Raw genomic sequence first — 19957 nt, forward strand, 5'->3', positions numbered from 1 at the left:
TTCTTTAAGTTTTAATCACATTGCAATTTTTTGGAACTGGGTCGTATCAATTACCTACTATGATCCACATTTATACGGTCCTGATATGTATAATCCGGGTTTAAACGGTCCAGATTTATAAATTCCAGGTCTATACGTGGGTTCTTATTACTCATATATTAATAGGTGATCAAAAGTCTGATCACAAGTGCTTTCTTATTAGAAATATTAGAAACTATTCTATAATAATCAAGGATTTTAGAATGTATTTAAAGAAAAAAATTAATTATCAATTGAAAAAAAAAGTATAATTAATTAACGAGTAACTTAACACATTACAATTATTGTTAATTAATAATTATACTTTTACATTATACTAATGATAGTCTAATCATTTATAATATTATAAACATATGTTGTTTTAATTTTTTGACAAAATAAAATCTTCAGGGTAATCTATAATTTTTGGATATTTTTCAATCTCATCTTTACTATAAGAATCCAATGTTTTAGGTATAGATCGTAATGATCGAATTTGGTTGGAAATATTCTCCATAACCTCTTCTGGTACGTTAGAATCTGGATAAATATGTAAACGTTCCATGACTACTCTTCTGAATAAATTGCCTTTCATATGATGATAAACAGCTTTTCTGATAATCTAAAAAACAAATAATAACTGTTATAAATAAATTTATTGAACTATAAATTCTTAATTTAAAAAAAATATTCATAAATAGAGAAAATTTCCGTCAGGTAAAATATTTTCTAAACATTGAAATACAAATGAACCACCTACTTGAGAAATGATGCAAGTGATTAATAGGTAATTCCAAGAAAACAATAAACAATAATTGTTTTACACAACCTTTATGATGAATAAACCAAGAGGTCTAATGGAAAAAACTCGACAATATACCTACACAATTTCAAAAAAAAAAAAAATAATAAACTACGTTTTAGTCTGAAGATGTACATAGAATTCCTGGACTTACGTAATTTTAACAATACACTATTCTACATAGTGTAAATACGCAGCTCAATTACTAAAGATTCATATTGGATAAATGTTTATTCTCAAATATGCGTAGTCAGCCCCGATTACGTCTATAAAATAATATTATTGAAATATTATTTAAATTTTTTTTATGATAGTACAAAAATAAGTAGTAAATAACTACAATAAACTAATTGGTTATTATTTGATCTAACTATCTTAAAATTAAATATATTTTTTTTAATTTTCACACATGATTAATTTATCCACAGATAACACATTCTAGTATTACTTCAATTTTCAATATTTTGTGACCAAAATCCAGTGTTGGGTAGTAACGTAACGAAAGTAACGCGTTACTGTAACGCCGTTACTTTGTTTGTAACGCGTTACGTAATTTAATTACAATTATTTTCAAATAACGAAAATGTAATGAAATTTACTTTTGATGAGTAATTTACATAGTATAACGCGTTACAGTTTTAAATTATTTAGTACCTATTGCGAATTTCAAAAAAAAAAAAAAAACTTAAAAATAATGCGGGTATTATTTATACAAGTGGCTAATGATTATACGTTCCTAATGTAATATGTACATCTTCTTCAAATTATACCATATTTTCTGTAGGAAGTGTATTTCTAGTTCCTTTGCTTTTTAAATGATAATTGCTAAGCAATTAAAAAAAAAAAATTGTAACGAGAAAGTAACGTAGTTACTTTTATATTTGAAAATTAAAGTAATTTCATTACAATTTTATTTAAGTAACGAGTAATGTAACTTCATTACTTGTATCTCTATGTAACGAGTAAAGGAACTTCATTACTTTTTAAAAGTAACTTACCCAACACTGCCAAAATCATTCCTCAATTGGTGGTTCAAATAATAAAAATATATAATTAGATACTTTACTGTTGACATGAATACTGTGGCTGACACATTTCTGTGATCATAACTACCATCAGTATCATATGTGAATGTTATTACATTTGTGAATTCGGATAAAAAAAAAAAACAAGAACAAAAAATTATTATATTTTAATTTTATAAAAAAAATTGATGATTTTCGAACCTAACCAGCATTTAGTTAACAGTACTTACTAACCAGGAATAGTCCTGGTTATATCCATTCTTTTAGAAAATAAACTAGACTAATAAATCATACCAATTATATCTTATATATATATTATCTAGCCTATCAGTTTATAGAACAAGGTAATTGGTTAGAGAAAAGTCTAATACCATTTAGTACAGCTGTTCGATTGTTTTATGTTAGGTATGAAAAATTAAGTGGTAGAAATAATTTAAATATATATGATCAAACTGTTATCTATTGAAATAATTATTTGAGAAAAATGTTTGTTACATTTATTAATCAAGTTGCATTTGAAAAAAAAATAAAAAATTTTATGAATTTCTTACTACAAAATAATTTGTACATTTTTAATTTAACCAATTCAGTAAATTTTTTATATTTTTTAAATAAGAAATTAACAATTTATGAGGAGCTTTGTATTAAATTTTCAAGCATTTCTATCATAATTTTTAATCAACATTATTTATAAAAAAACTAAAAAAAAAAGTCTTGCTTATAAATAGCTCAAAAATAGTGAAATATTTTGAAAATTTTATCACAAATAAGTAAATAAAAAACAATAAAATAAACATTTTGTGAAAATTTAAAATATTTACGGTTATTTATTTTCGAGTTACATCAAAAAAATAAAATTGATTTGGAAATTCAATAGTATATATAAATTTACAATGACACTGAAAAATGTCCTTGGTGTACCCATGATAAATATTTTTGTGGCCGCATGGTAGTCAACGTGTTAAGGGTGACCTCACTAAATCTCCCACATAATGGCATAGGTAAGATTATAAGTGATGTAAGGGGATAAAAATGTGCAGGATTGGAGTATTCTACTTTGAGACATAGTAAAGATTAATAATTATTAATTGTATTTATTTTAATCACGACGGTTGACTATCTAACCAAAAATGTTCTATGCTCAATATTGTAATCAATTCTTGATTAAATAAAATACTTAAAAATTAATTGAATACATAACATTGTACAATAATGAAAATCTATTAATTTAATAATAACTTTTATTATCATACCATAGTTGGATCTCTATCATGTAATTCCCAAGCCGGAGTCCAAGATGCTCCACCTGAATATCCAGTATGATGGAAATAAGCACGACGACGCCATTCCTCACCAGGAAATGCAATTTGTTTACTGTTAATAACTACAACATGATCGCCACAATCCACTAAAAATAAAATATTATTATATATTTTTATATATATATGTAATTAGATAAAATAAACTGTCTGGGTGAATAATTATATTTTATTAATTTTATTTTTAAGATTAACACATTCTCTGTTTATGACACATATTTGCGTCATTAGGTACATTAGCTTATAGACATTTTGCTTTATTGAATATAATAAAGTTGTTTACAAGTTGTACCACAGTTCTTATTTTTGTAAATGTATTATTTTTTTCTAAGTACCAAGGAACATAATAAAAAAAATTATACAAAGCTATATATATAGAATCTGCCATTAAAATATGTTTTAATTTAGTTATCCATTCAATTAAAATATTTTGTACTGTATTATGTATAATCCTACAAATATAAAATAAGTTATTAGAATTTAAAAAATATATATATACTTAACTGATAAATTCAAATGATTTATAAAAATTAATAATATTATTATAAATAATGTTTTAAATGGTAAGTATAGATGTTAAAGTAATAAAATAATATATTGATATAATAATAAAATATCACAAATTTTTATACATGTTATTATTTAAATATTTAATGTAAGTATAACATAAGCCTATTTTTAAAATATATTTGTATTAAATATCAATACTAACCTAAAGGATGATAAATTGGTTTAATGAGTCCTTTTAAATACTTTTCAATCGTAGGAGCACATTCTAAAGGATTTTGCCAAGCTGCATCGAACAGATGCCAACAGCGAGCAAACGTGTTCCATTGCTGTAAAAGTATACAAGTATTTTAAAACATAAAACATAATGCAATATCTATAATCATTGATTCTACTATACATGTGCTACTCTAATATTATATAGAAATGAATAGTATGATATAATTTCAATAATAACAACCCAAAGTACTCACCTTTACCCTCCCTAATTGTGACATAGGTATTTATGGATTAGAACTATTCGAAAATTTAATTTAAACTTAGTTACAACATAAGTAGTTAGAACAAACAAATGTGCAATATTGTACGATTTGTTCTTATAGTAGTTATTATAGTTAATACTTAGTGTAATACTATAGAACTATAATATAACCACAGCATTGATAAGAAATAAATGATAGTAAATTGCCGTGGTAAAGATGATAAAAAATCTATAATAAAATTTACTGATAAATAGTACTATCTATTCGAATGGTAAACCGACGAATTAAGATCTAAGACCGTGGGAGGCTGTGGAGACTGGAAGCACAGAATAAATTAAATTAAAGAAATAGATTAGAATATTTATTATTTAATCTATTCTGTGGTGGAGGCACTTGGAGTCTTGGAACTGTCTAGTCCTGCCTCCTGCACTCGCAACGAATATGTATAATTTGTTTGAACTTTTTCGTCTACTGAGATCAGATCAGGTGTCCACGATCATTCAAGATGTGTCAATACTATGGGTTTAAAATGCCCAAAATCGCATAGGTATATGAAAATTAGTAAAAACGGTTTCGATAACGAATTGTACCAGTAGTGAGTGGTGTATTTTTTTGGGGGAGGTCTAAAAAATAAAAAATTGATAATATTATAAAAACTACAACATATAGTTATAAATTAATAATTGTATTATTTCATTATTATTATAAATACAAATTAAGAGTTTTTATAGTAAAAAGGTAAATATCTTTTTTTTGGCCAGTTCATTAGTAATTTGTTGTGGTTTAGTAGTTACCTATCTCATCATATCCCAATATGCAACCTGAACACCTATTATCTTAAGACTTAAATCGTAAAACGGCTATATGATTTTGAATAATGAATACAACTAACAATTTTTAGATTTAAATGTGTACTTGCATGAAACAAATTTAAAACCTACCTACTTAGCAACAAATCCAAACAATAGAAAAAAATTTTGTAAATTCAAAAACAACTTATCCCTATAGGTTATAGTGAATACCAATGTCGAATTGTCGAATGGTTAGTGGTTACAATATTTTAAATACAGGAAACGAGTAACCATTACAGGCAAATATACAATTTTTAATTTAATATTTGGGGGGGGGGCTTAAGCCATTAAGCCCTCCTAGCTACATCACTGTTTGATCATCTTAGGTTATAAACAGAAAACTTTTAATATGTTTCTAACAACAAAATAACTTGTATTTTTTGATTTTTCACGAATTTTCTAAAAAATTAAAATTTAAATGATTATAAAAAATATTGTGATTATACATTTTTAATAATTTTTACCCATTCATAAATTTATTGATACTTAAAAACAAAATCTAAAATTTCTATTAACTAAAAATAGTTCAAAAAACTTACTCTATGTATAGAAAATTGTAATTTAAATACTTGGTGAAAACTTCATAATTTTGTGGTTTTTTTGTTTTTGATTTAATACAAAATAAAGAAATCAATTTAGTCAAAATCTGGTTTAGCGTAAACATTCCTGTTTACCTTTAATTTTTTGTTTGTTTTTCCAATTATAAAAAAAACTATTGGGAATTTTTAATTTTGACCTGTTTACAATATTAACTTCAATAAAATTCAATTTTTTATCTAAAATCCCAGTCAAATTTGAAAATTGAAGTATTTTATCAACAATATATCGTGTACAAACTATTAAATACATAAAAAAAAATTAATATTGTTGTAAAATCAATACATTCATTGAACCGCCCAGAATTTTAATTAATAATAAAAGATAAATTTTAAATGAAAATTAAAAGATGATATGCACATCTGTTTCATTAATAGTACTATTTATTTACATTTATCATTTTATAAGCCGTTTATATAATATTATGAATGAATTCAGAATTGCTACTGGAATTTGTCAAATATATATAGATATTAATTAGTTAATCAATTACTCTATACTCCCACCACAAATATTGCTTACAGCGAGTGGATATCAACATGTATACTTGAAGATTATACTTGTTAAATTTATATTAAATATTTTAATGATAAATAAAAATAAAACAAAACAAATTTGTATTTAATATTATGGTCGATTGAAATTATCGAAGATATAATCATTGATTAAATGATTATATGCATATTATTATTAATATACTTTATTTATAATTTTACATACATAGGAGAATAACTACTTACATAGTAACATTGTACATTGTACCCCTCAATTATTTTTATAGCAATGTTGTGTCTGGGGTATATTTAAAAATTAAAAACTATCTTTTTAGTCGACACTTAGATAGCGTACCAGAGTAAAAATAATAATTGTATGATACAAATACATTCAATACAGTTTTTCTTTTGTATTTACTTAATTTACTGACTGGGTAAAAATACTGATTAACTAAAACCACTTTAAAAAAAATAATAATTTTCTTAACATTGAAAAAAATATTAGTTTAAAGTCATAAATTTAAAATGGAAGTTTATGCTTAGTAATTAAATTATTTTATAGATATTTATTTCTATAAAAAAACATAAGACACTTGTTTATTTCATTACACATAACAATGACATAATATAATCATTAATCAGTAGATAACTTAAATCCAAATCATGGGATTCAAATAACTTTTAAAATAAATTGACCATTACACAATTTGTTATAAAGCATTGAACTCTTGAAAATTAAATACAACTTTCACAAAGTTACTTTATCAATTTCATATGTACAATAAAGCAATTTACCCATTTTATTTTATCAGGGTATAGTAAATATTCAGACTTGATTATTGTTTATAAAAGAAATAGAAATATGCTTATAGATTTATCCTAATCCTAAGATCCTAAGATTCCATAAACATAGATTCCATTGTAACAATATGCAATCTTGTATTAAATAACAAAATGTGCTGTTTCAAACCTCTTTATAAGTAAGTTTATAATAGTAGTTTTGAATAATTAAAATTATTTGAAATTAAAACACAAAATAATCATAACTATTAGAACTCATTTTCATATTTGTCAACGGGAAATAACAATGTATTTTATTTATAAATTAAATATACCATTATATACAAACAAGGTAGTAGTATCAATTTGTAATATTTTCTTCTAACAATGTTATGAATATTATATTACAAATAAAAAAAAAAACAGCAATATTATTTATATGATAGTTTGAGACTTGTGTTTTTTTTTTTTAGAAAAAACACTACATTATAAAAAATTTTGGATTTAAAAAATTGATGATAAGTACTAAACTGTTATAAACTCATAACAAAACAAAACTAAAAAACAGTGTTTATTTTTCTAAACATTGAGTTTTTCTTTATTATTCATTATTATTTAATATGCAATAATAATAACTAATAGAAATAAATTTAAAATACATACATTATGCACTTGTTACATTAAAAAAAAAAAAAATACTATAATACAATAAAATTATAACAGTGAACCTTAATGCAGAGATCACAGCCAAAGAACAATTTTTTTCTTCTTTTTTTTCTTATTTTTATTTATTTATAATTTTAACTGGGAGGGGAGGGGTTTATATACAATGCAATTTTAAAGTGAGTCTAAACTCTAAAATCTTAAAACAATATTCACACAAAAATAATAAAAATAAAAATCATAAAAAAAACCTTAAAATACTCCTAATATTTAGGTTATATATTTAGTAATATATAAATATATATACATGTATAGGTGTATATATAAATATATATTTGTACATACATATGCATATATATATATGTTATATATATATATACATATTTATGTATACAAATATATATATAATGTATATATCAATATTGACTGTTGTTAGAAATTAGTTGAGCAAAACACATTTAATAGTAGAATACTTTATGTACACTAGTGTTTGGGATTAATTTTTCGATTTCTCATATTATATATATAATAATAAATTATTGTATGTTCTTATTTTTTATTATTTTTTTTTTTTATATTTTTTTTTACAAGCATCTTTATATATTTAATATGTTAAAAATTGAAACTCTTACATGAAACAATTTTCTACATAAGTACATAAAACATTTTACCAAATAATACTGTCAATTTTAAAATTATTCATTTAATTACGATAAACACGTATTAACATTTGGCTGTTTAAATTATATCAACAATATGTCTACATTAAAGTAAATATTTAATGTCTACAGCTTATTACTACAAATAAATAATAAAAATAATAATAAAAAAAATTGAGATAAAAAAAAGTTAGAATTTTTGAAAAATAAATAACAAAAATTTTTAAATAAAAAACAATTTTTTTCACTCCTAAATTTGTACAGTGATTATTCGTCTTTACATTTTCTTAATTTAAATATGAAAACTTCTTAAATTATGGTAACCAATTTGAAATCATTAGCATTATATTCCAATAACAAATTGTTAATGCGTAAAAAATAATAATAATAATAATAATAATAATTAATAATCGTAATAATAATAATAATAATAATAATAAAAACTGTTAACAATTATCATTAGGTTTGTTTAATGAATTTTTTCATTAGCTATATAATATATATACTTTGTGCACCTAATGCGCTAGAAGAAATATGAAATTTGTACTCATTATAGAATATTTACACGGTGGCTATGACAATAATTAGATGGGCCATAGATGCTATTTGTTTCACCATTGCAGGGTGGACTGTAGCTAGGACACTATTTATATAATCACAAGGCGGGAACATGTGCACTATGTAAGCATTCTGAAACAAATAACATAAAAAATTTAGTTAAATTTCAATTGCATAAATACATGCATGTATAAAATACACCTATAATTTAAATTATTATTCTAAATATAAATATTATTAATTATTTATAATTCAACATCTTTTTTTAGTTATTTAATACTTATTTTTGTAATTATTTTCCAATTTAAAATTTAAATACCTGAGTGCTTCCAGGTGCTGTGATGTTGATAATTCCTGCAGCTTGCTTTTGTTGTAAATATGTTATAAAACCATTATGCAACGTGCAACTTTGTTGATTCCATTCTTCTTCACTCATACCAATTGGCACAGCAATTAATACACAACATTCATCTTCAATCTAAAAGAAATTGAATAATGCATTTAAAAAAATTATTTAATTATTATTTATGCATAAATATATAGTTGTTTTTGAACCGTTAAATATTTCTTACCTGCATCTTACGTGAAACACCATCTAATTGGGTTTGTTCTAATCGCATACGTTGGGATAACTTCAGTTCACCATCAATATTACGTTGTAATGAATGTTCAGCAACAGCTGCATTCCCAAACAAATAATGCATTTCTACGAGTGCTTTATCATTCTTGAGTGCTAATGTTCCTTGCCAATAAATAGGATAGTTCTATAAAATAAAATATTAGTTTAGCTGATTTTGTAATACATTATTATTTATTAAGAGCGTTAAAATATCTTAGAACGTTGTTTTTTAATAAAATACTATCAGAATGTTTTCATAAAACTACATACCTTTAATATGGAATTAATAGGCCGATAACCATAGTTAATTGGTACAACTTGTCCATATGGCAGACTACCAATTGGATGAGCTACTTGTTGAACGTTTATATATTGCTGGGTTCCACCAATATTATGTTGCAGTCTGTCTGTAATGCATTCATCAGGAAGCCTTTTGCGCAATTCTAATGGTGGAATATTTTCTTCAATTTCTGGTACTACTTTCATGTTTCCTAAAAGATAAATTTAATATTAATAATGTTTTAGAACAATATAAAATATATTTTTAACTTACTAGGTGGAATAAAGGCTCCCATTGAATCTCTGATGTAATGTGGATAAATAAGTTGTGGATGTAAGAAATGATGAGCTGGAACCATATTCATAGGGGCTGAGTCAATACCAGCTTCAAATGACATTGGTTGGCCTGACAACACAAGTGGTGATGGACTCCTCATAACAATGCACCTCGAATTTTCCATTTTAGAAGGATCAAATCCTTTTGGACAAATAATCTAAAAAAAAAAATTAATTAAATTTTTTATTTATAAAAAAAAAACAAATCACTTCACTACTTATAAGACCTTATAAAATATTTAATATTAAATAATAAAAAAAATATATAATAAAATAGATTATTTACATCAGGTACAGCTGATGAACTGTGTGAAGATGGGGTAGGCTGAGATGTTGGAGGAACAACAGCTCTTGAAGGTGGACTCAATAATCCTCTTGATGGAGGGCTTAACACACTTCTTGATGGCGAGTTTAGCACTCCTCTTAGTGGTGGACTCATAATACCTGGAGTGTTTATCAACAATGGTTGTGAAGACTGAGTTGTTGGAGGAGGATGTATTATAGAATTCTGATTCACTGCTTCCATTGACTGTGATGTATATGCTTGTACTATATGTCCTTTTGGTGATAATAATTTAGGTAATGGAGGAGTACGACTAATGGCAGTTAAATGAGATTTTATTGGCGGTGGCATTGTAGAAATTGGAATTGAAGGTTTGCATGTTGGCTGCTGACTAATTACAGGATTAGATGCTTTATTTAGAACGTTTGGTTGTGTCTTAAGTGGTGGTGGTGAAGGAGACATGACGGCAGTAGACTTTACAATATTTGTAGGAGCTATCACAGAAGCTGTAATATTAGGTTTAACAAGTCCAACAGGTGCAGAGTTAGCAATTGTCATAACACAAGGTGTCTTAGCCACATTGGACATTCCAGGAGTAACTGCATATGTTGTGGTAGTTGCTGGAAGGATGTTATTTGGTGTAACAGCCAAAGCTGGTATAGTTGTACTATTTTTGGAAATTGCCATTGATGTAACTGGCAATTTCTCAAGACGAGCTTTTTTCTCAGGTGGTTCATTTGATAATGATCTTTTATTCCTATAAAAATAAACATGTATTTAATAAAATATTTAAATATATTCAGAAGTTAATAAGAAAAAAAAATTAAATGAATATAGCAGAATAGTAAGAGATCTATTTTTTAAATTATTATTAATCAATTAACTTACCTATTATTATCTCCATCATCAATAGGCACATATTGTCCTTCTTCAGATTCTTGCATTGGAATAAGTAAGCCTGTAACTGGATCAATTAATGTGGTTGTTTCTGAAGTTGTCGAAGATGATGATGATGATGATGTTGATAATAAAGAAGTTGATAGCTGATTTTTATCGTCATCTTGATCATTAGACAACGGAGATTCAATAGTTTCTATTTTAGAAACTGGTTGCGGAGACTCGGCTTTTAATTTTTTTCCATTAATTTGTTTAGTTTTTCGTGGAGATGTTTCTAAGCTTAATAAAGGTATTGCTTGAGGTTTTGAACGTGTGGTACGTCGAGTACATGGACCACGAGCAACTTCATCAATTGTTTCTTCTAAGGTACTCTTACTTCCATCTTTTTCCTAAACACAATTAAACACATATATATTAATTATAACATTAAAATTCCACTAATTAAATTGATAGTGACATTTACCTGTAGTCTTCTAGACTTTCTGGTCAATGGAGAAGTGCTTATTACCAAAGCACCAGTCGGAGGAGATGATGAAATATTTGGAATTACACTTGTTATAGGTGGTTCTGGGGATTTGCTATACTTTTGACTGACCTTTTCATCTTCATCCGTAAACTCATAAATGTCAGTTAAAGTATTTTGAGGAGGCATATTTGGTGTTACAATATTTTGTCGAGTTCTTCTTGGAGTAACTATAGTAGGAGCTCCACGAGTTCCACGTCCTCTGCCACCTCTTCGTCTTCCTCTAACTGAAGAATCTGGACAATTAATGAAACATAATGTTTAAAAAATAATAACAATAATAATATTATAAATATAAAAAATTTAAATTTTACCTCTATCAATAGTTTTTGACATATCTTTTGTGAACTCGTCATCCTTCTTAATTCTAGCTGTATCCAATTCTTTAGGTTCACAACTACTTTCACCAGGACTAGCAAAAACTTCATTTTTATCTTCAATTTTTGGTGTCAATGGGGCCACAACCAAATCTTCTGGTGACTCCATTTCAACTATTTTAGATTTAACTTCTACAATATCTACTTTACAATCTGACCTATTTTCATCTTTGTCTTTTGCAATCAAAGCCTTTTTCAATGGCATCATTATAGGTTCTTTTGTTAAATTTAATGCAGTTTCGTTAGCTTTAGCTCTCATTTTTTCATTTATCTGTTCAACAATGCGTTCAAGACCTTTTGCTTTTGGATGCTTAGGCATTAATTTGTCATCAGTTTCAATAGGTGTAACAACAGGATTTGAAGATTCTTCATGATTTAAAACTGAAGTGGAATTTTCTATAGGTTCTAATTTTTCTTCATGAATTATTGATTTCTTTGCAAATGTTATTGTTGCTGCTTGATTAGATAGCAACTCTTCAGAAAGTTTTGGTTCATCAACAACCTCTTCTTCTTCTTCTTCTTCTACTTCTATTATTTCTTCTTTTATAGAATCCAAGTTAGGTTTTTTAATTTCAGGTAAAATAATTGGAGGTGAAACTATACAACTTTGAACAATTTGAGTATCTTTAGTATGTTGTAAAACAGATGTTTGACTAAATTCTTGTTTTGGTAATGACATTGGTGCACATGATATAACAGATTGTTCGTGACAAATCACTGTTGGTATTTGAGAAGTAGAAAATTTTACAACAGAAACGTGATCTTCAGTCTTAGGTTCAGGTTTTGAAATGCTTTCAGCAACTATCTCTGGAATTTCTGGAGATGGTATTATGGGTGGTTTTACTTCGGTTAATGGTTTAGCATAATTAATATTTAATGTTCTTATACTAGTTTGTTGAATGACCATTTGAGGTAATCTGAAGTTGTGACTTAAAGGTGATTGTGGTTTAGTATCCAAAGGCTCAGGTGTTAGCGAATCTTGTTGAAGTTCAGATAATTTAGGTTTTTCTATAGACTTTGGATCATCTTCTGGTTTTTCAGATTCTATTATTTTTTCCGTACAAATAACAATTTCATTTTTATCTGGTTTTACAATTTCATCATCAGTTTTATTTGGAGTAGTTACATTTTCCGAAGAATCTGGTACATCATTTTTACATTCATCAATAATTGAATCTGTGCTATCTTCATCATCTGTATCAATCCGTAGTTCACTATCTGATACTGGAGTATCAGGTTTGGCAGATCTATCAGAGTATGAAGAGTCACAAAAATCTTGACCAAATGCCGCTTCAAGTAATGCTGCAACAGCTCCTTCAGTTTCTTCTTGAGAAATAACCGGGGTTGACTTTTCTTCTGGAGATGTAATTTCTACAGGGTCAGCTTCTTCTACTAATGGCTCAGGTGTTTCAGATATACTTTTAACAGCAGTTTCATCATCCATGTGAGATCCAAATCCAATAATTTCTCTTTTAATAGGTTCAAATGTGTTAATGGGTCTAAATAATAGTTCTTTTTTCTCATCTACTTTCCTGAACATTACTTCAGTCTTAACAGTGTCATCATCTCCTTTGAATATAGTAATAGTCTCATCTTCTGGACCTTTAGAGTCATCAAAATCAAAAAATGAAGAAAATACATCTCTATTTGGAGTAATTGTATTGACATTATTAGCAATGAATTCTTTTGGTTTCTTTTTCGATTCAATTATACTTTGAAGATTATCCATTACTTTTATTTCTTCATAATGTTTTGGCTCTCGAGACACTTTTCTTTCTTCGGGTGGTGTACTCACTAATCTGTCGCTTTTAATTTCTTTTGGCACTTTTCTTTCTTCGTGCGGTGTATGTACTAATTTATCACTTTTCACTTCTTTTGGCACTTTTCTTTCTTCATGGGTTATATTTATTACTTTGTCACTTTTCACCTCTTTAGGCACTTTTCTTTCTTCGTGAGTTATATTTATTACTTTGTCACTTTTAATTTCTTTTTTATCGTTCTTTATTTCTTCTTTTCGTTCTTCTTTAATTTCTATTTTTCGATCATCTTTCCTTTCATCCTTACGGTCTTCTCTTCGCTGCTCTTCCTTGCGTTCGTCTTTTCGATCTTCTCTTCGCTGATCTTCCTTGCGCTCATCTTTACGATCTTCTCTTCGTTGTTCTTCTTTACGATCTTCCTTTCTTAATTCATCTTTTCGATCTTCTTTTTTAGGTTCATCTTTTCGATCTTCTTTCTTTGGTTCATCTTTTCGTTCTTCTTTTTTAGGTTCATCTTTACGATCTTCTCTTCGGGGTTCATCTTTTCTTAGTTCTTCTTTTTCTTTTCTATCATCTCTACGTTCTTCCTTACGATCTAGATGACATTCCCTTCGGTCTTCTCTACGGTCATCCCTTCGTTCTTCTTTACGATCATCTCTTCTTTCTTCTTTTCGATCTTCCCTTCGATCTTCTTTATTTCTTTCCTTATCCTTCTTTCGTTTCTTTTTCTTTCGAGCTATTTCATCTACATTATGAGATAGTGATTTTAACACATCTTTACCAAACTCGTTGAACTTTTTAATTTCCATTTTTGGTTTATTTTCTTTACGTTCGTGCTCAGTATCAGAATCAGTTCCAAAAACATCAGATACACTCCATTTATTTATAATTGTCTTTTCATTATCCTCATCTGATAAGGATCCAAAAATATCTTGCATTCTTTCATTAATATTTGATTTATGACTTATTGAATGCTTTTTCTTTTTCTCCTTGTTAGGCCTATGATTACTATCTAATCCGTTGATATCAATTGATTTTCTTGAATATTCGCTTTTTTGTTTTTTCTGTTTCTTTTTCTTTTGATGTCCATTAAATCCTTGAACGTCAATATCATTTTGTATTCGATCAAAAGTAAATGAACTTTTCCGAACAAAATGATCATCACTATCACTACATTCAGATTGTATTCGAGACTTAAATTTGGATAATTGCTTGAATTTTTCATTTTCAGAAGAATCTGATACAACTCTCAAAGCCTTAAGTCTGTCATTTTCATAAGTATCAGATCCTCTTTGAGTTTTATTTTTATTATTACTTTCATAAGAGTCTGATACAGTTCGTTGAACTTTTGGTCTATCATTTTCTGATGAGTCAGAAACTGGTCTTTGATTTTTTCGCCGAAAATAGTCATCGTCATCATCTGAGCTGGTAATGAGTAATTTAGATGAACGTCGTAAACCTCGGTCAGAATCTGAATCACCATCATACGATGTAGATCTCTTCTTTTCTTCTCTTTTTGCTCTACTTTGCTTTAATTGACTGAATTTTTCTTTGAGTTTTTCTTGACGTTTCTCTTCTTCTTGTTTTTGCATATTTTTGGTAGATCTGGCTTTTACTTTATCATACATTGAAACATATGGTTCATCTAACACCACTTCAAATATAGAATGATTTTTTCTTCTTTCTCTAGCTTCTTCGTCTTCGTCTTCATCTTCGGATTCTGTTTCATTTGGTGTTTTGATAATTTTTCTCTCTTCTTTTTTCTTTTCCAATTTTTTTTCGTGATGATCTTTTTTCTGTTCTTTGTTTTTACCATCTAAAATTTTTGATATGAATGAAATATGTTTTTCATTAGTTTTCTTATGATTTTTATCTTTAAAATTTTTATTATCTATTTTTGATCTTTTAGAATCTTCAAGATTTTCAGAGCTATCACTCATTCTCCTTTTTGATGAACGCCCTGTAGAACTATTACTACTAATGCTGTTTCTATCCACTCTTTTGTCTTTTTTAGGATCTTTATCGTCATTAAACTTCCCATCAAAATCAGGAGTGACATTTTGATGTGCTTTTTCTTCTTCTTTACTTTTATAATGTTCTTTTGATCTTTTACTACTGTTTTCATGTTTATGTTTATTATTTTCATCTATGCTCTTTTTTCTTTCTTTGTGCTTAGGTGGATCTTTATCACGTTTTTCTTTCTTTTTCTCTTTTAATTTATCAACATCATCCTTTTTATCAATTTCTTTAAGAAAATCTTTTTTCTTATCTTCTTTTTTAGTTTCTGGTTTTTTGTCAAACTTTATATCTTTTTTCTTTTCAACATCTTTTGTTTTACCATTTATCAAAAGTTCTTCTTTTTTCTTATTGATTCGATTAATTTCAAACATGTTAAACTCAAGTTCTTTACTTTTGCCACTTTCACATTCTTTAGATTTAGAACCTAATATCTTTTTAGATTCATGGTCTTTCTTTTCTTTGATTTTAGTATGGTCAAAATCAATAGACTTCTTTCTTTCATGCTCTTTCTTTTTTATTGATTCATTGATAACGTCTTTCTTTTTCTCAGTATCAGAAAGTTTACTAACAGATTCATTTGAATTAGTTCTTTCCACTTTATTTCTAGTTTTATCTGTTTCAGTCTTCCTATTTAAATTTTCAATAGAAGATAGTAGAATATTCGCAATAGTATTCTCATTGGTAATGAAGTCTATTTTATCTTCATCAATATTATTTATTGTTGGAGGTGGTTCAGGAGGTTTAATTTCTTCAGTAATTTTTTTTATCTCGATGCGTTCTTCTCGTTTTGTGATTTCTTCAATTTTTTTATGTTCAGTAAGTTTTTTAAGATCATCAATACTTTTTTGTTTTTCTTGAACACTAACAAAGTATGGACTAGGATGAACCACGGTGTCATTAGAACATTTTCTTTTTACAACAAATCCATCTAAGAGTTTTTGTTTATTAATTTGTTCAATTTTTAACTTTTCCTCTTCTTCTTTTCTAAAGTCACTAAACCTTCGATGATCAAATAGGTCAACTAATTTATAGGTTGGCTCATTATCTTTTCGGTCAAATGTATGCAACCAATTTTTGGTATACTCATCCCGAATTTTACTCCTATAAAATGCTTCAGGTCCATCTTTAATTTCTGCATCTTTATGTATAGGATGTCGAGGATCCTTAGTATTCAGTATATCAGGAACATACCTATTATCATTTATAGTACAGATATTTTGTTTAGTCAAAAAAGATCCTCTTGAATCGGCTGATAATCTAGGATCAGCAGCAGATAATCTTGGATCAATTACCAACCTGGGATCAGTAGGTGGCAATCGGGGGTCTGTAGGTGAAGTTCTGCAACTTTGTGTGATTATTATAGGTTGAGGATGACTTGGAAAAGAATATTGAGTTTTAATAGCTGCTGGAGAAGAAGCTGGGGGGGATTTAGATGACCCACTACTCGATGGTGTTAGTGGTGAAAATGAACCCAATTGTTGGTTTCTGAAGTTTTGTAAATTAGGGCTTGTTCGAGTTGGTACAAACTCTTTAGGTATATATTTTTCAGAAAAATTTTCAAGCCGTTTGGTATCTTCATCAAAAACACTTGGTTTTGCAAGAACTGACTTGACAATATCTGAAGGTTCTAGTTTATCAACAGTATCTAACAACTTATATCTTGAACGAAGACGAACTGATGTATCAAGTTTTAGTACACTTGTTCTAGAACCACTCCATTGTTCATATTTTTCATCTAGGCTTCTTAATCTTTCTTCTAGACCTGGCGCACCAGGATCAGAGGCTTGAGAATCATCCGAGTTGGACGATTGAGGCCTTCTGGGGGAGCTTAGAGGTGGGCTGAGCAGGGGATTAGAGACGTGCACAGCAAATCTGGGCAACGGCAACGAGATCGGTACATGAGATCTAGGAACTTGAGTCGGAGGTGTAAGACTCTCTGGGGGACGTTCATTACATAAAGGTGTGCCCGAACGGCTTTTAACTTGCTGTGCTATTGACGATTCAGTCAGAATTTCATCGCCAGAACTACCGCAGTCCTCAAGCTGTTCCAAAAGATGACTACGTTCCTTTTGCAAGTTATGTATATCTTGAGGATTAGGAGCAGAAATTGAATTTACACGTGGTTCATCAGGATTCCTTGGATAACTTTTGTCACCAGCAGCACTACTGCAAGAAGATGATGGAGTTTCAAAACCTCGAATAGCAACACCATTTGTACTGCTAGGCGATAATTGCGCAGTACTATCGTGTTGTTGACTCGTAGTGAACCTAGGACTAGATTCACTAGATGTCTTATCTAGGTGCTCATAGAATCCTTGCTGACACTCTCTAGATGCAAAATCAACTTGAAGTTTTCGACCTTTCATAATGGAACCACGCATTTGAGTAACAGCTAACTGTGCATGTGCAATCTAAAAATAAAAAATAGTTTTAAAGCTTATAATTTAAAATTTACAAAATAATATGTAAATTTAAAATACATTAAATACCTACATTTAAAAAAAATTAGTAGTATGTTTGTCACTAATAATACAAGACAATTTAAATAATTAAAAAAAACTTTATTTTTATTTTTACTCTTTTAATGAATATTTAATAATTACTTTAAATAACAACTATGATTAATTAGTATTTTATAAAAAACATTATTTTATTATTTTTGAAAGTATCACACTACAAAAGCAATTAAAAATAAGGTGGGCAAGTGGGAATCGCTTTGCTGTATAGTAGAGATGGAGGTCACTATAATGGATGTGTTAAATTTAAATGCAATGACAGGTATCATTGTACACGATAAACGATTCTGAATGAAGATGATTTGTCAATCCAGGATAATTAGTAGGATATAATATATTATTACCTATATTTAAATTGTAACATATCGCTATTTTACACAATTCCGTAAAAAAATTAATTTTCATACTCTCATAAAATATAAAAAAAATTTATTTAAAAATCAAAGCACTATTAGTACTCTAAAATGGTATTACAGACAAAAAAAAAATAAATAAATAAAAACTTAAAAATATTTTAAAATTAGGGGATGAAGAAAATAATGAAGTTAAAGCAATATTGGATACAAGCAAGAGTCTTAAAACATTGGAAATTTTATCCAACAATGGATAGAAAAAATAAATACTATATTACAAAATTCATCATTCATCATTAAATATTTAAAAATGTTAGTAATAAAATAATGATGAGGTAAATTTGTGTAAATATTTATTTTTAATTTTTTAATTTTATTTCTTTTGAAAAACCAATTTACTATGATTTTAAAGATTTCATTAATAGAAATCTAAAAAAAAAACAGGAGATTAATTATAAATGCATAGTTAAATATAAAAAAAACTATCAAATGTGTATCTATCAATACTTTAAAAGCAACAATTGTTTTCATATTATTCTTTGTCTCAAAGAACTATGAGTAAACTAATAATCACGGTTAGTCTAAAAGTACACAAGCATCTATTATTTTAATAATAAAAAAGTGGAATATTATTAAATTTCTAATAATCAATATCATAAACATTCAAAATGTATGAATAATAATATACTCATATTAAAATAAAAATTACCTGTTGAAAAAACACCAAAGCATGTTCTCTGGTTCGGTCAATTACACAGTGAGTAACACTGCCAAACTGATTAAAATGAGATGCCAGATATTTTTCACTGACCGATTCAGCAACACCGTCAATCCAAACACATGTAGTCGCCAAAGATTTTCCAAAACCTAAATTTATACGACTTCCTGCCAGAAATTCACCATCCATTGTACGCATAGCTTTTACAACACTGGATATATCAATGTACTGGACAAATGCATATGTGCCTGTTGTACTGCCATTGATATTATTCCCTTTTTTAATATCAATTTCCTGAAATAAAAAATTGTATTTAAAATGTTTCTTTTATTTAATTAAAAACTATAAATTCTCTTACAATAATTTCACCAAATGTTTCAAAATTTTTCCTTAAATCAGCCGCTATTGTATTGCTGTTTAAGTTACCGATGAAGAGAGTTCTGGTTGCTTTTGAATGAAACTCATCCACATCTGTTTCAATCGGCCTATGGTAAAATATATATTAATCAATTAAATTCATAGTAA

At 27.5% G+C, this 19957-nt stretch overlaps 2 protein-coding genes across 4 annotated transcripts in view; both read right to left on the reverse strand.

Annotated features, from left to right (window-relative positions):
• Positions 1-265: 265 nt before the first annotated feature.
• Positions 266-4315, reverse strand: LOC132917938 (large ribosomal subunit protein uL13m). The gene is made up of 4 exons (XM_060978939.1): positions 4145-4315; positions 3877-4000; positions 3099-3253; positions 266-640 (listed from the first exon to the last, which is right to left on the reverse strand). Exons 1-4 carry the CDS (start codon positions 4166-4168, stop codon positions 401-403), a joined length of 543 nt encoding a protein of 180 aa, XP_060834922.1. The 5' UTR covers positions 4169-4315; the 3' UTR covers positions 266-400.
• A 3116-nt stretch (positions 4316-7431) lies between these two features.
• Positions 7432-19957, reverse strand: part of LOC132918352 (uncharacterized) — a 51815-nt gene continuing 39289 nt past the window's right edge. For all 3 annotated transcript variants that reach the window (XM_060979546.1, XM_060979549.1, XM_060979555.1), the window contains 11 exons: positions 19791-19917; positions 19424-19726; positions 12007-18256; positions 11633-11928; positions 11161-11558; positions 10276-11029; positions 9928-10147; positions 9645-9865; positions 9328-9519; positions 9075-9233; positions 7432-8887 (listed from right to left, as the gene is read on the reverse strand). In XM_060979546.1, the coding sequence (XP_060835529.1) occupies positions 8759-8887; positions 9075-9233; positions 9328-9519; positions 9645-9865; positions 9928-10147; positions 10276-11029; positions 11161-11558; positions 11633-11928; positions 12007-18256; positions 19424-19726; positions 19791-19917 (9049 nt within the window). In that variant the 3' untranslated portion in view covers positions 7432-8758. The remainder of the gene's footprint in view (positions 8888-9074; positions 9234-9327; positions 9520-9644; positions 9866-9927; positions 10148-10275; positions 11030-11160; positions 11559-11632; positions 11929-12006; positions 18257-19423; positions 19727-19790; positions 19918-19957) is intronic.

Source organism: Rhopalosiphum padi, chromosome 1 (assembly GCF_020882245.1).
Source record: "Rhopalosiphum padi isolate XX-2018 chromosome 1, ASM2088224v1, whole genome shotgun sequence".
Taxonomy (NCBI): Eukaryota; Metazoa; Arthropoda; class Insecta; order Hemiptera; family Aphididae; genus Rhopalosiphum; species Rhopalosiphum padi.